Source organism: Microchirus variegatus, assembly GCF_963457635.1.
Source record: "Microchirus variegatus genome assembly, chromosome: 2".
Classification (NCBI taxonomy): Eukaryota; Metazoa; Chordata; class Actinopteri; order Pleuronectiformes; family Soleidae; genus Microchirus; species Microchirus variegatus.
This window is the reverse complement of record NC_139803.1, coordinates 26462695-26477894: the sequence shown is the minus strand read 5'-3', so window position 1 is coordinate 26477894 and position 15200 is coordinate 26462695. Positions and strand designations below refer to the sequence as shown.

Below are 15200 nucleotides of genomic sequence, written 5' to 3'. Positions count from 1 at the left end.
TTGAGGTCATTTCGGTGATAGGTAGAGTCCATTTTGGTTATTGGGATTCCATGAATGCGTGGCATCTATAAACATAAGAGCATGCTGAGGGTGTGGGGAATGACTGTAAGTCATTAAATGTCGGGGGTTCAGTGTGTTTGTGTTGGTAGGGGTTGTTGGCGCTCATACATGGACTACCCTTTTCTAAATGCTCTCCTAGGCAGATCTCCCATGCCTTTTAGCATGTCACCCAGGGCCATGAATCACCATTACAGCACCTACAATTTTACCTGGGCACTTCTACGGCTTTTTCATTAGGGTAAAAGGGATCCCGGGCAGACACATACAGGTCTGTTGAGGGGGTCGGCTGTGTTTGTGAGAGGGAGTGTCGGGGATTTAGGTTGGGTGGGTTAATTACAATAACAATAGGGGCGGCCAAAAAAAAAAAAAAAAGCATGCCATGGCAAGGCCGACTTAGTCTCATTTGTTTCAATAAGGTAAATTGATTCTCATGTCCTCTGGTGCCATTTGCATCGTATCCATTTAACGCGCACCCCTCGTCCCTCCGTCCCTCTCGCTGCCATCGCCTCCTCCTCCACCCCCCTCCATTCACTTCACGTGCAGAGGGCAAGACAACATCAATGAGGACGCATTGATCTTCCCGGACAGCAGACACATGTGAACAGTCACACATAACGCATGTACGCATGCATTCATATATTCCACCTGTGCATGGATGCGCATAAAGAACGCCATCATGAAATAGACATGCAAGCCTTAATGAAGATATTTGACATTCAGGGATTTGATACTCCCTTCAAAGTTCTGAAGCAGAAAAAAACCCCACTATGAAGCCTTTGCCATAACATTTTTATTTAAGAATGTAGGGATTGCTTTAATAATTTTGAAAAAACACTGTCAGGTCAATACTTTTTGGAAGCAGGATAAAAACTGCCTGTAAAGTGACTATGTTGCAACCAACGGTAACTCAAGGAATAGACTTTCCCACTGAAAATATCTTTTTTCCCTCATTTTCCTCCTCACCAAATTCCACAAAGAAAATCCGCAATGAAACATCAACGCACACAGGAGTTGTTGCCTAAAGTCAGTGTAGATTCAGTGAGTTGAAATATGTTATCTTGTGACTTCACTTCATAAAATCCTTTGTTTGGATAGATCTAAGTGACATCAACTTATTAAACAAGGCAGCAGAAATACACTCAGCTCCTGTGTCCCCCACAAGCTAAAAATGCAGATTATCTCTGTTGAATTCGGTGCAGGGGAGTGGGCAATGAACAGCGAACATATTAAGACACTGAAACTCGAGCAGTTTTATGTGAGGCTTTTGTTATGTGGCTAAAATCTGTTTCTGTCCCCGATGTTATCAACAAGAGCGAGTGTCCAGGTGCTCGCTTGGTCCATGGAACAGCAGCGAGGCAGTGGTGCGTTCACCTAAGTCATTGTTGATAATATGTCAATACCTCACGGAACCACATTTTCGAAAAAAACCTGCACTATCCCATAAACTTTACTTTTCTATTGTCATGCAGTCCATGCAATAACTGATCCATCTCCCTTACTTGCTTGGCTGCTGTGCCCAATAGCTCGGTCAGTGAATTCAGCACTGCCCACTGGCCTCTAACCTGGCCCTCAGGCAGGGAGGTATACATCTTGCCATCCACACTGTGTTCCTTCCTTCCTGCCTACCTGCCACAGACCCCCCCCCTTTGGTATCACACACAGTCTGGTGCTAACACACACACACTCCCATCATCAGTCACCGTCAGGGCAGATAGCAGTTGCCATCAGGCAGATGAGTGACGACTGGGCCCATACCTGTGCGCCTGCATGACAATGGGACTGTGCACCCGAGATAGAGAGACAAAAGCTGCAGCTCTGCCGCACACATGCATGACTCGACACAACAGCTGATCTTTATTGTATGCTGTACAATTAGCTGCTATACCAACATGAAACACCGTGCTAAACAATGCATCCAGCCTGGTAAGATGCTATTGAATAATGTGCATGTATCTATGCATTACAAAAATCCACACATGCAGTGCAGTCAGTACATTGTCTGCACTGATCGAATACTAGTTCAACTCCAGGTGAAACACAACCCACATGACAGGGAGCAATAATCACAATACTTGTATGCATCTGTTTCAGTCTGTGCTGCTGTGTCTTTCCAACACGTCCTTCAAGTTGACAACCTTCTCCAAAAGGATTATTGCCAAGCTAACACTGTAACTAAAATATTTATTGCAGAGTGAAATTGCCACCAAAGCTTTCACGACCACCACTTTGAAGCAGCAATAAGCAAATCCCATTAAATCCCCTTTAATTCAGCCTCATTTGGGCAAATCCTGACTGCTTGTGAACAATATGAAAATATAGATTGTAATAGACTACAGGGAAGTAGAAAGGCCTTGCGTCTTAGATTCATCAATACCCTTCTCCTGCATATCCTGACACACTAAAAGTGTGGTATTATTTGAGTGCACTGCGGTTTAACACAAGCACATGTTGCACCCCACACGCTTGCATTTGACTCCTTGTTGCAACAAGCACAGTCCCTGAATCATGCGCATTCTCGGCGCACCACAAGATAATAACAATAAGTCTCCCCAAAAGACATTGAAACGCAATAACCATTTTGCAGGCAGCCTTGGACTGCGGCTGATCTGCTATTTGTTACCTTGAGCATTTGGTAAAACAAAAACAGATATTGGCCAAACACTTGAAAGGATTTATTGCCCGTGTTGTCCAGTGCTGTCTCACTGAAACAAACCATCACAATTCCGCTGCTACGATACAGGCTGAAAACACCTCGATCCAATTTGAAAGCCTGGCTTATTTGTGCAAGTGCAAGTGTCTAAATTGGTAAAACCATCAGGTAATTATTAAATTCACGGCAAGCCGCCTCCTGCAGGAAGTTTGTGTTGCATCTCGAAACACTGTGAGCACAACAATTGAGTCACAGGTTTGGGCACCAAAGGATGATGATTATGGTAATCCAACAATGCCAAAGCTCTATTATATGTGGCAGACTTTTGTTGCAAACTCATGACCTTATTAACCTTCCTAATCCTCAACTGGGTTCTCATGATAAGGGGCTTACACGCACACACAAGCGGGCACGTGCACTCATACACTTTCACTTTGATGTCTGGCAAACACTCTGGAAAACCATATGCACCTGATTTATCCTGCACACCTGAGCTTCTGCGTGCATAGCATCAGCACAGGCCCTTGAGTCTTCCAACACAATTAAATACTCTCCCTTAGATCAACAGTGGGGAGAAAAAAAAAAAAAAAAGGATGGCGGCGTTTGGAGCAGAAGGCCCTCCCAGTGTGGGCACATGAGAAAGCAGGTCTGATTGGTATTAAGTGGTGAGATTAAAAAGCCATCTCATAGGTCAGGTCAGTTGGTGTTCATTTGAATGCATTACCAGGGTCCGAGGCTAGATAATTCTCTCATTAGCACAACTCAAACCCTGAGTGACAACGCGGGTGAGAAGAGAGCATGTCGTACAACACTTAGAGTTAATTAGTCCGCGTGCACTGTTGCTCTGCACCCCCTCCCCGTGCACACGCTCCCTCCTCTTCCTCTCGAAATGGCCTCAACCTAAAGCATCTTCAGTTAATCAAAGACGGGGCTGTGGAATTTAGAAGAGAAAGTACTTGTTGTATAAGGGATTACCTGAGTGAGGGCATTTATTTTTTTCCCCCTAAAAATAGGCACACTCTCACAACTGTGAGATTGAGTTACTCATCAAATAGCCACTTCAACTAAAAGTCACAGAGCAGCTCGACTTTAAACGTAACAGAAAGTTAGCAGAATATTTTCTGCAACTGCACGAATGTACAATAATTGTGTGTGTGTGTGTGTGTGTGTGTGTGTGTGTGTGTGTGTGTGTGTGTGTGTGTGTGTGTGTGTGTGTGTGTGCTTCTGACACTGTAATTATGATTAGTGGGGAATGATGGCTGAGGGAATATAATCTTTTATATGTACATGTAATGCCTTCAATGTTTGATTGAAGCACTTTTAAAGGTTCAAGGTAAATGTGGAGTGATGTTATAATACTATAAGTTGCTCTCCTCCCCCTTTTGATTATTTTCGGACAGATAAGAAAGCACAAGTCGCCGTTTTCTTTCATTTTTGTCTAAAGTTTCAGAGGAGATTTAGAGGAAATGGATTTCTCACGCTTTCTTTGTTGATGACAGTGTGTTTGCATATTGGGAGCACAGGGTTATATTCACATCATTAGTCTCTCTACTTGGATCGAGGCCTGCTCCGCCGTAGCAGTTATATTCACTTCGGTTCTAAAGGTTCCATAAATTGTCTCTTTGCCTTCCTCACTTATGTTCACTGGCACTCCTTCCACCGCTTCCCATGGGACTCTGCGCTCGGCTCATTGGCCACCACACACATGCACACAGAGGGGGGTTTTCTCGCGCCACCACCGCTGGGCTTACCCAGCACACACACACACACAGCCTGAATACCAATCTCCACATGCCCCCCCTCCTCCAATCACAATACCCAACTGAGCACACAGGGTTAGCCTGAATATTCTACGAGCTTTCAATTTTTCAGACAGGTCTGCAAACCTCCCATCACATGGAGCCATCACACTCAAGGGAGTTAGAATTTCACCAGTCGTTAGCAGGGTCATCTGCAGTCCCGCAGGGAGGGCTTTAAAGGGAAGATTTGAAATGCTTTTTTTATTCCCGTTTTTGTCTCCGTGCTTTAGCTCTCTGCGTGCGGCTGTCATAATTCCACTTCCTGTCTTTGGCGCCCAGCATATTCATCCCTCTCAATCTCGTCTTTTTCTGCCCAAGTAATCAAAGGCGAGCTTTTTTTCTATAACTTGCGATGTCACGCTTCTAACGCCATTGTGGAAAAACGTGGTGACAGAGCTCCAAACCGCTGGTTGGACGATCATAAGCATTTATCCACTTGTATAATGTGCACTGTCGTGTTCATACAGGATCAAATGTGGGATGTAAGGAAAATGGCTTCCAGCTGAATGAAACAGAGGAGGGGGGAGGTGGGGGGGGGGGGCTGTGTGGAAGATAGAGAGGGAAATGAGAAAATATTTCTTCTTCTAACTCTTGCACTAATATGAATTCCCAGTGAAATGTCTGCCTAAGTAGGTCAATGGGATTTAGAAAGTTTGTGGTGTGTTTTTTTTTTTCTTCTTCCTCCTCTCTCCTCCTCATACTGTCTCGTCAATGGGAAATGAGCAATGCGATTAGGAGAGGGGGGAAGATGACTTGGAGAGAGTGAGCCAAGAAGAGCAAGGGATAGAAGACTGGATGAGAGGTGGTTTGGGCCTTGCAGGTCACTCGCCAGCTGAATGAAAGGCACCGACGGAGAGGGTGAGAGTGAGAGGAAAGGGAAGAGAGATTTGTATCTGTGCTCCAGAGGCGGGGAGTGGCTGTAGTATCTTCATCTTGATACCGAAGCAACAATCTTAATTACACCATTTCTCTAGGCAATATGCATGTGGGGGTAATGGATAAATAGAAAAAAAAGGTAATTATTTGCCAGAAGTTCTAACATTTGCACCTGTAAGCACTGCCTGATACACGAGATTGTCATTTCGGCCCACTTTTCACAATGAAAATAGTTTATTATCAGCTAAATTATTTAGTCAGATTGTAATAGGTAAATTAGTTTTCTCGTTGTTGAATATTTCATAGTGGGTTTGAAAATATAATGAGTTAAGTTTGGTCAAATACAAATGGGTCTCTCTTGGTAATTTGCCACAATGTTCCTCTGGGTAAATCTCCGGCAGTGGATGTGATTGAATGTTACAATTAAACGCGCTAATTCACTGTCAAAAGCAACTTATCTATACACATGATATATTTAGCACTTAATTGGAAAGCACATTTAGAAACGGTTCCTTCTGTGACTTTCTACATCACGGCCCAATCAGGAAAAAAAAAAAAAAAAAACTCATTCACAAATTGAAGCGGAGTATTCGTATAGTCAGGTTATTAAAGAGATCTGGATGAGTGAATTATTTAAATGCTAATTAATGTTTTAAGATTCCCAACCTGCGATGACACACATTCATCCCTCGTGTCCTCACAAATGGATCATTCCAACACTCACTTAGTGCAGAATAACGTTTTTCCCCCTCCATATTTCATTCAATCAATTCAGCAGCGACGGTGCTTCTTTCACCCGTGCAGCTACCTCCAGCCTGTGTTAGAGGAAGATGGAATCCATCAATACTAGGAGGCAGTCGGTGGAATCACTAATCAACTCTTAGCAGGGAATTCAGTTGCCCACAGGCTGCACTGATGAATCATGGGAAACATGCTTCAAATCTGCTTTGGTCAAGGCTTTTCTCTATCACAGGTTCCACTGTTGCGTTTTTTTTTCCTAACAGCATATTTGATTTTAATCACTTCTCCTTTTGCACAATTGCCGCCGTCAACGTTGTAACTCCTTCATGTTTTTGTGCTCACTCTGCAGAGATTCAAAGACCACCAGGAGCCTCTGATAGAGCCACATTTATTGGACGGACTTCATCAGCGTTCCAAATAGTATTAGATGTGGTTCAACGCTGTGTTCAAAGCAAGCCCCCCCCCGAAAAATAAGTTCTGATGTGAGCGGCAGTGGCATTATTCATGGTTTCACAATAGCTTGTTATTCATCATAAGACAAAGGAGAATCTCACTCTGCGTGACATAGATGGAGGAGGGCCACAAGGGTATTATTCACATCTGTTGAAAACAGTATGCACAGCCAACTGGATGTCACGATACACCACGCTTATTAATGCATGCAAAGTCTCCCAACGCCGAATATAAATTACACTTTCCTTTCACGTCGGAGCATAAATATTAATTGCGTTAAATCTGTGATGTATCGTGGTTGGGGAACTGCTTTAGTTGTTTATTGTTACACCAACAGCATTTTATGAATCAAAGCAAAGCTTGTCGTCACGTGACGCCACTGTGTGTGTGCAGAGCAAGTGCAGTCCAAAGTGTGCTGCCGAGTTAAAACGTGTGGTTCCGTTTGACGCCACACGGTGACACTGCAGCCTCACAAACGCGTGCTTTCAACTGCTCCTCGCTCAGTGCACTGGTGTTTAAAGAGGTGTTTTTATTAAACTTGCGCCTAAAACAATAAACTGTCAACTTCAATATTTCACTTGACCTCAGAAATACCTGTACACAACACTGCCAAAGCCCGATGATTGATATACCTCTCCCTGCCTCTTAGATGTACACAGTGCATTGTTCAGCACTCAATATAAATAATCCTACCTTAGCCACAGTATGCACAAAGGAATCAACAGAATGCCTCGAGGAGGCTTTTCAGCTTGTTCCCTTCTCTTCTCTCTTCAAGTCGAGAGTTTGCACAGCTGTCCAGGGAAACACAAATGGCATTCCGCTCACTTCCTGTGGCAGGACATCTGTTGCTTTCAGCTGGCATCCCTTCTTACTCAGCTGAAGTGTGTGCTTTATGCAGCCTGGTGGCATTATAATAACTGAGCTGACTATTATTTAGTCATATAATGGGTCTGTTCCCATATGATAGGTGGGGTGGTTCAGCTGTTTTGGGCTGGATGGAAAAGAAAAGTCCAACCAAAATGTGCTGTTTGATGTGTTTATTTCTTCCTTGCAGTTCAAATGTTATAATGTGCAGTGTTTTACTTAACTCTATCTAACTTGATTCCAAAAGAAAACTAAACTAGAAAACACAACTTTTGCAACTTATGTTGTTTGTCCTGGCACGTTCATCAATATTATTGTGACTCTTAAACCCTGTGCAACATTATCTACCTGAAGATAAACGCATCACAATAGTTTTGATTGCCTGACTTCATTTGAAATAAGGAGGATGGTAAATGGTCTGCATTTGTTCATCGTGACAGCAACTCCAACTGCCAGAATCAGATTGAGCAAGTAGATGTCATTCAGATGTCATTAAAAGTTGCGGTGAGTTACACAATGTTCCATTTGGGAAATCCATAAATTTGGGAATCCAGAAAAACCTGGAGGACACTGTAATTCTCATGTGGACATGTTACATAGGCTTAGATTCAGTGCCGTGTCTGCAAGAGGGAAATAAATCATGTCGCAGGCTTGGTTTTTAGCATTGCCTTCTTACCTGCATCAGCCACTTCATTGCTATACCGACACACACAGACCTGTCAATCAACCTGGAACTTCCAAACGACTCATGTTACCATAAGCAGCTGCAGAAAAAAGAAAAAAAAAAAAAGACTGTCATCTTGCTCTCCCAGGTAGATTTAAGAGGAAGTTACTGCCAGAACTTACATGTGAAGTGCAAGTCTGAACAGAATCCCATAACAATGCTGTTATTCAACGTACCACCATCAATGTAATTGCTGCTACGCAGAAGAAGTGAATATCATGTACTTGTGTGTACATTTGCTCTGCAGCAGCTGCTTTAGCCCTGCTTGTGATGAGTGACAGGGAATTGTGCATGATATAATAGGACAGATTCATTGCAACATAAATTACCGTGTCCCTGTTTCACATGCTACAGTCAGATTTCCTCAAGAGACGGTCGAGCAAGCCGACTTATTTTCTTACGACCTGGCTAACCCTCACCCTGAACTGAAAACACATTAATCGACAGCGATGATAATTTAGAAGCGTCTTAGTTATCAATGGCTCTCTTGTGTTTAACAATAATCTTTGCGTACTCCTCTCCAGACATGTATATGGTTCGACTCAGCATTGCGTCAGAGAAGTCCACATGAAACAATCCGAAGCGGGCGCTGTAGCCGTCTGACCATTCAAAGTTGTCCAACAGTGACCAAGCAAAATATCCACGGACGTCGACCCCGTCGTCTTCAATAGCTGTTACGAAAACACAAAGTAAAAAGCACGACGAGCTGTCATTTTGTGAGTGCGACGAGAGCTGACGTAAGAGCCACGCCCTGCTTTGATAGCTGTGGACGTCTAATTAAACCATGACCACAAACATGACACATGAAGTGATGAGCATCAATTAAAGCATTCTAAATGCCAAAGGCATGATTTATGAGCAAGAAGTCACAAAGCCTGTTTATCAGCTGCGAGCATCTTGGTGAGTCATGCATTAAATCTGGTTTCTATGGTTGTAATGGATAAAGCCAATAACTTTTACAAAGGCAGATTTTTTTGTTTGTTCTTCTTTATCCATCCTTAAATCAAGGATTAACCTCCCCAACATGCATTTGCTTGTCCCAATTGGAGAAGCACAAGCAAAAATAATTGCTTTCATTTGACTGTCACAATCATTTTGGGAGCCAGCTTCTGCATACAGTATCTCTGACATGCCAAGACTGGCCAGATGGTGGCGCCAAAACATGCACAAGCAATACAAATGACCTGAAGAGAATGTAGAATTTTCCCTATTCATTTTAAAAGTCTTTTCAGATATGTATGTAATGTAAATTTGAATAGAGTATCAAATAAATGGTGGTTTGTTTACATCACTGTCAAACACTGACATGAATCCTAACCCTAAGATGAGTGAATATCATAAATATAACCTTTAATAAATATGAGAGAGTTCATTATAAAAGCACACTTAAGCTCTTCCTGGTGATGTCTTGTTTTTGTGTTTTTGTGTTGTTTTTGTTTGGTACAAATAAATAAATAAATTACCTTTAGCCATTTCCAAGATGGTTTCTCTGTAAAACTCACAGCGCTGGACATCCTTCATCTGCAGCGGCCCCACCTGAGAGAAGCCATTCTCTGTGATGTAGACTGGTGGGTCGTTGAAAGTGTCCTGTAAAGTCATTGGGGTAAATATTATCGTCAAACAAGGCATCACAGCTGTCACACGTTCCAGAGAGACAGATTGGTCTACAGTATGCCGTTTAGCTGCGTTTCAACGGTGCCAAGCTCAAACTAATGGCCTGTGACAAGTCACAACAGCAGGAAATTGCTCGTTTGCAAACACTTTTCAACAAAGTAACAGTTTCATTCAATGTGACAGCACTAATGAAGCATCAGTGTTTTTTCTGGAGGTGTTAAAAGGAGATTACTGCATATAAAATCAATAGCAAGACGCTAAACAAATGTCAGCGTGGGCTCATTGTTTGTTTGAAGGTGATTTGTCTTGTTGGTTAATTCAGTTTGAAGAAAAATGCCTTTAAATGTCAAATTATCGAGTCGAATTTCTAGGAGTCTGGTGTGGACAGTTTTTAGAGAAGGGAACTGTAATTTGGCTTTAATCAAAACACGTGAAAATGAACATGAGCACCAAGTCAATTCACCTTAATGTACTTGAGAAGTTTCCTTAAGCCAGTGGGAACAACAGCCAGCCAGCATACCCCACTGATGGGCCAGGATGGATCCAAAACTTCTTCTGCTTTCTGGTCGCTCTTCATACACATCTGCCCGCAATCGCCTCGTGCCTTGACTTTGCGTGACGTGTAATAGTTCAATGCAAAGAAGTCGGCTGTGCCTAAAATGGCAGGTTCATCCTTTGAGAACCTGGGCAGTCTTGAGCTGCCACTGTAGCCCATCTTCTCACTTTGAGTGTCGATGGCAGATCTCATTACTTCTGGATAATCTCCAGTAACAAATACAGGCCAGGCAAACCACTGGAGGGTAAACGTGAGGTCGCGTTCTGTAGCAGCAATATCCTCCTTGCAACCTGGGTTTAGTGGCTCGAGCCAATCACTGTTAATGGCCAGAGACACTGCACCTTGTTGCTTGGGCCTGTAGAAGGAGTTGTACGTATGCCATGCCATGGCGTGGGCACGCAACATGTTGTGGCCCACGAGGTAGGCAGCAGTCCCTGGTTCCTTTAACCCCGGAGCATGGATGCCGTCTTCGTGGCCCAGTTTGGCACAAATGCGCGGCTCGTTGATAGTGAGCCAAAGCTTGACTCTGTCTCCAAATGTTTCAAAGCAAAACATGGCATAGCTGTCAAAGAGGGTGGCTATACCCGCAGACTTCCAACCCCCCTGGTCTTGGAGAGCCTGAGGCAGGTCAAAGTGGTAAAGCGTGACCATAGGTGAGACATTGCAGGCCAGCAAATCATCAATCACCTTGTTGTAGTACTGCACACCTGTTGAACACAGTTTTTTGGATAAGCACTAAATGCAACAAATCACATTATAGTTACACATATAGTAGCTTCGTGCTGGAGTCTGACAGGATTATGGAAATACCTTTTTGATTGACATGTCGTGTGGTCCCATCAGGCAAGAGGCGGGCCCAGGAGAGGGACAGGCGATAGTGTGTCAGTCCGAGCTGCTGGATACACTTCAGGTCTTTGTGCCATAGCTCGTAGCTATTACAGGCCACATCTCCATTGTGCTCCTGAAACACTTTGCCTTTCTCATGACAGAATGTGTCCCAAATACTCGGTCCCTTGCCGTGTGACTGCCAACCACCTCAACAAATGCAAAGGTTTTCATGAAAGTAGGAGGCAATGAAGTAGAGAGAAAAAAAAAATCACTATATTGTTTCTGCTGGGACTTTCAGTAGGTATGTGGATTTCAGTGAATTTAGTGTAACGATATCTTTGACTTATCTCCATCCACATCATATTTAAGTAATATCTCAACTAATATTGTTTGATTTCAATGCAGGTCTCTAAATTAAATTACTTGTGATATGTAATATTCATATACTACTAGGGAGGCTTATTGAAGTATGCAAGACATTTATGACATCTAACAACAACAACAACAAACAAAAAACAATACTACCAATGTTAATTTCATCTGGAGCACAAACATTTTAATGTAATTATAATAATAATGCACTTCATTAGCATCGTAACTTTCAAAACACTGTGAAAAATTGCTTTACAGGACGTAAACATGAAAATAATACGAGAACATATGTCACCAAAATGTTATAAAAACAGGTATTTGAAAGCTACGTTATCAATATATGGCAATTTATGAGTGTTTGATACAGGCTGCAAACAAACTGCACAGATTGTTCATTTCACTATACCTTCTATTTGATACGCAGCACTTCCCGCTCCCCAAGCAAAGTCAGGTCTGAACATGGTCTGAGAACAAAGACACTTAATCAAACAATGTATTCTACATCTTAGATATGTTCTACATTACATACTTTTAGATTGTATAAGTCTTTACGCTGCTTGTCTTCGCGCACAACTTCCGGTAAACACGTTCAGTGACTCGCGACTCCTCGTGGTGTGACGTTTGCGTGCACGAGCACAACCTCGGAAATATTTTGTATCGCCGCAACCGCTAACACAAAACTAAATAACGTAATCTCAGTTTGGTTGTTTGGAACTCAATGCAAAAAGCTAAATTATGGGCCAGAAGTGATTACGTCTGTGGCTTATTAGCCGTGTCCCATTCCAAGGGCTGGACCCTACGGAGTGTGCGGTCGACGGGACAGTTGTGGTCCCGCCTGAACATGACAACGCAAATCTACCGAGGTGCAATTGAATGCAACATATCAGGTACTATTCTGCGTGATGACGTCTCGGCAGGATGTCAAACGTGTCCAAGTGCAAGGACATATTTTACTTACATACATTGTACAAAACAAAAAAATCGCCTAAGACTGTTACGATATTTGCACGGTATTTAATGTATTTACTTGACTTGTTGTTTAGTAATCTTGCTGTTTTATTTTATTTTTGTGCAACTGATTTACTGAGTTTATCTTTAGTTCATTTTTATTTATTTTTCGTGTAGTTTACCCCATTGATTTGTACGTAAACTACTCTTCCGTAGTTTGTATGCTTTCTGATTGTGTGGTTTGTCTTTGTCAGTGTTAGGACTGTTTTAATTCAAACCATTAAAACATCATTATTATAGGCCTATTAAATTGTATTGTCAATTAAGATAACTACTTAGGTTCAATGAAAAGCATAGAACATTTATACATTTGGCTCACACTCTATTTACACTGTATATATTATTCTATTTTAAATAACTGTAATATTTAACAGTATTCAATACATTTTTAATGTCATTTTTTATCTGCATGTTTACTCTGTATTACATTTACTATTTTTACTATGTGCAATTTCTTTATTGTTTATTATTAATTAATTATTTTAGTTTTATTTTATTGGTTTTGTATCAGTGCAATATTATATACATATATATATATATATATAAATAGCTCTCAAACACAGCTTTTGATAATAAATAGTCTTTGGTTTAGCGTATGGGTATTGCCCACTCAGCTGTGTGCTGCATTGCAACAACATGACACCGTGTTTGCAAACAAAAGAGGTTAAAGGTTGTTTGTCACTGAACTGCAAGCCACACAAATCCTGAAAAGACAAAGGCTGGTGGGGGTGAAAGCATGTAGCCTGAAGGTGTTTTCTGACCTGCATTCTCTCACTTCAATGCTATCCTTTGGTCAGGTTTTCTATAATATGAAGTGACTCACTCAACCTGATCACAACACTGAAAATTTATTGGAATTTAGAATAAAACAAGTTCTCCTCACAGACAGTATACACAGGACTACCTCACCTCATGTCTCATTCAAGACTAAGACCAGGTTGAAAAGGGTGAAAAAAAGGCTCATCCGTATTTAAAGTTGGCTTGGCTAGGTTGCCTGGGACTGTTTAAGCACAGTAATTACAGTATATCACTCTTGTGATAATAGATTAATTTTTTTTAGCATTACTTTGTAAATACATTTTTTTTTTTAGATCAGCTCCTTAAATATTACTTTCTGGTTTCTTAGCCCCTCTATGGTCATAAAGAAACTACTTTTGTTTGCAACTTGTAAATGAAACCACTCATTAATTGCGAAAATAATCCAAAAATGAATAATAATAATAATAATGAAAATTGCAGTCCTGCATGGTTTTGCATTTTCACTTTATATACATGCTACTTATAGAGCTATGGTTTGTGGGATTGTGACTTATTATTCATTTCACTGACATAAATGTGCAAGTATTGGAGTAAAATGTATCCCAAGAGTATACCATGAATTTTCTTTTGTCATTACTTATATTGTTATTTATTACTTCCAAGTGTGGATTTTATGGCTGAACATTTGTTGGAAATACCCATTTGCGATAATTGCAATTCTGATTTGCAAGAGTAATTTTTTGTCAATCCTCAGCTAAATATTTACTATGTTTTTAGATTTTAGAAAGATGGAGTAATTGACATCAGATGCCATCAAAATATTAACTTATACTGCAATACAAGATCTGAACTCGAATTGTTTCCAACATGCACACAATCTAAAACATAACACAATCAAATAGCAGCATTTGCTATATGCTTACTTTGACATTTCGATTTGAAAATGATTCATTTTTCAGTCCTAGTTGCATTTTCAAACTTAAAGCAACTCAGCGGATATCAACGTGCCTTATGGGGTTTTATTTTGAAAGGCAGACCGGAAGTGCCAGGGATTCTGGAGGACTTGACAAAAGTGCAGACAGCCTGGGGCAGGACCATGGGAAGAGGACGATTCAATTGACTGAGTTATTTTTGAGTACTTTCCAAACACGCAGAGGAAGTAAAAGAGACACAACCACTCTGGATATACTTCTGTAAGTGATGTCGAACATTTCAAGTTGGGTTTACATCACACTTTGAGCTGCAAGTGTGTTGTTTTTGCACTTTTTTTTTTTTTTTTGCTAAGTAGTTTCCTGTTTGTTGACTTTGGATATCAGGGAATGGAGAGATTACTCGCTCGGATTTTGTGCTCTTTTAAGTCCAACGTTCTTTGAAATTGCGACTTTTAAAGGCTCGGTCGTTACATTTGAAAAGTTAATGCTGACAAACCTGGGATGACTGCAGTTTCACCGCCTCTCGTGGAAAAAGGACTGGGACCCACGCTCCGGGCAACAAAGAAACCTCCTCAACAACTGGGGAAGTTGTATAGTAACACACAAGCGGAGCTAGCATGTAAAAACACCGTGGAATGGCAAAGTTGGAGGAAATGAGCAACGCGCCACAATGGGAAGGAAATTATAAATGAGTGGTTTGGCGAACAAAGGACGACACACTCACACACACTCCGTCTCACACCTCTGTCGGGACTGAAAACCGCCGAGCAAAAGGGATAAGAAGCCTTGCGAGAAATGGAGGAGGAAGGTTCAGTCGAACCGAGCAAGATACTGGTCTCCTTTTTATAACAAAGCCACTCGCTACCAGCCACTTATCCGCCCTGTTTACGACCAGAATCTTATTTTGCATCCATTGCCAATGCTGCGGGGCTTTTCGTAGTCGTGTGTGTGTGTGAAAAATGAA

The 15200-nt window shown here is 41.6% G+C and overlaps 1 protein-coding gene across 1 annotated transcript; it reads right to left on the bottom strand.

Moving 5' to 3' along the window:
• Positions 1-7749: 7749 nt before the first annotated feature.
• On the bottom strand, positions 7750-12004 carry gba3 (glucosidase, beta, acid 3). Its single transcript, XM_083885891.1, has 5 exons — positions 11944-12004; positions 11148-11372; positions 10245-11044; positions 9631-9754; positions 7750-8838 (listed from the first exon to the last, which is right to left on the bottom strand). Exons 1-5 carry the CDS (start codon positions 11996-11998, stop codon positions 8636-8638), a joined length of 1407 nt encoding a protein of 468 aa, XP_083742017.1. The 5' UTR covers positions 11999-12004; the 3' UTR covers positions 7750-8635.
• Between the last annotated feature and the right edge of the window lie 3196 nt (positions 12005-15200).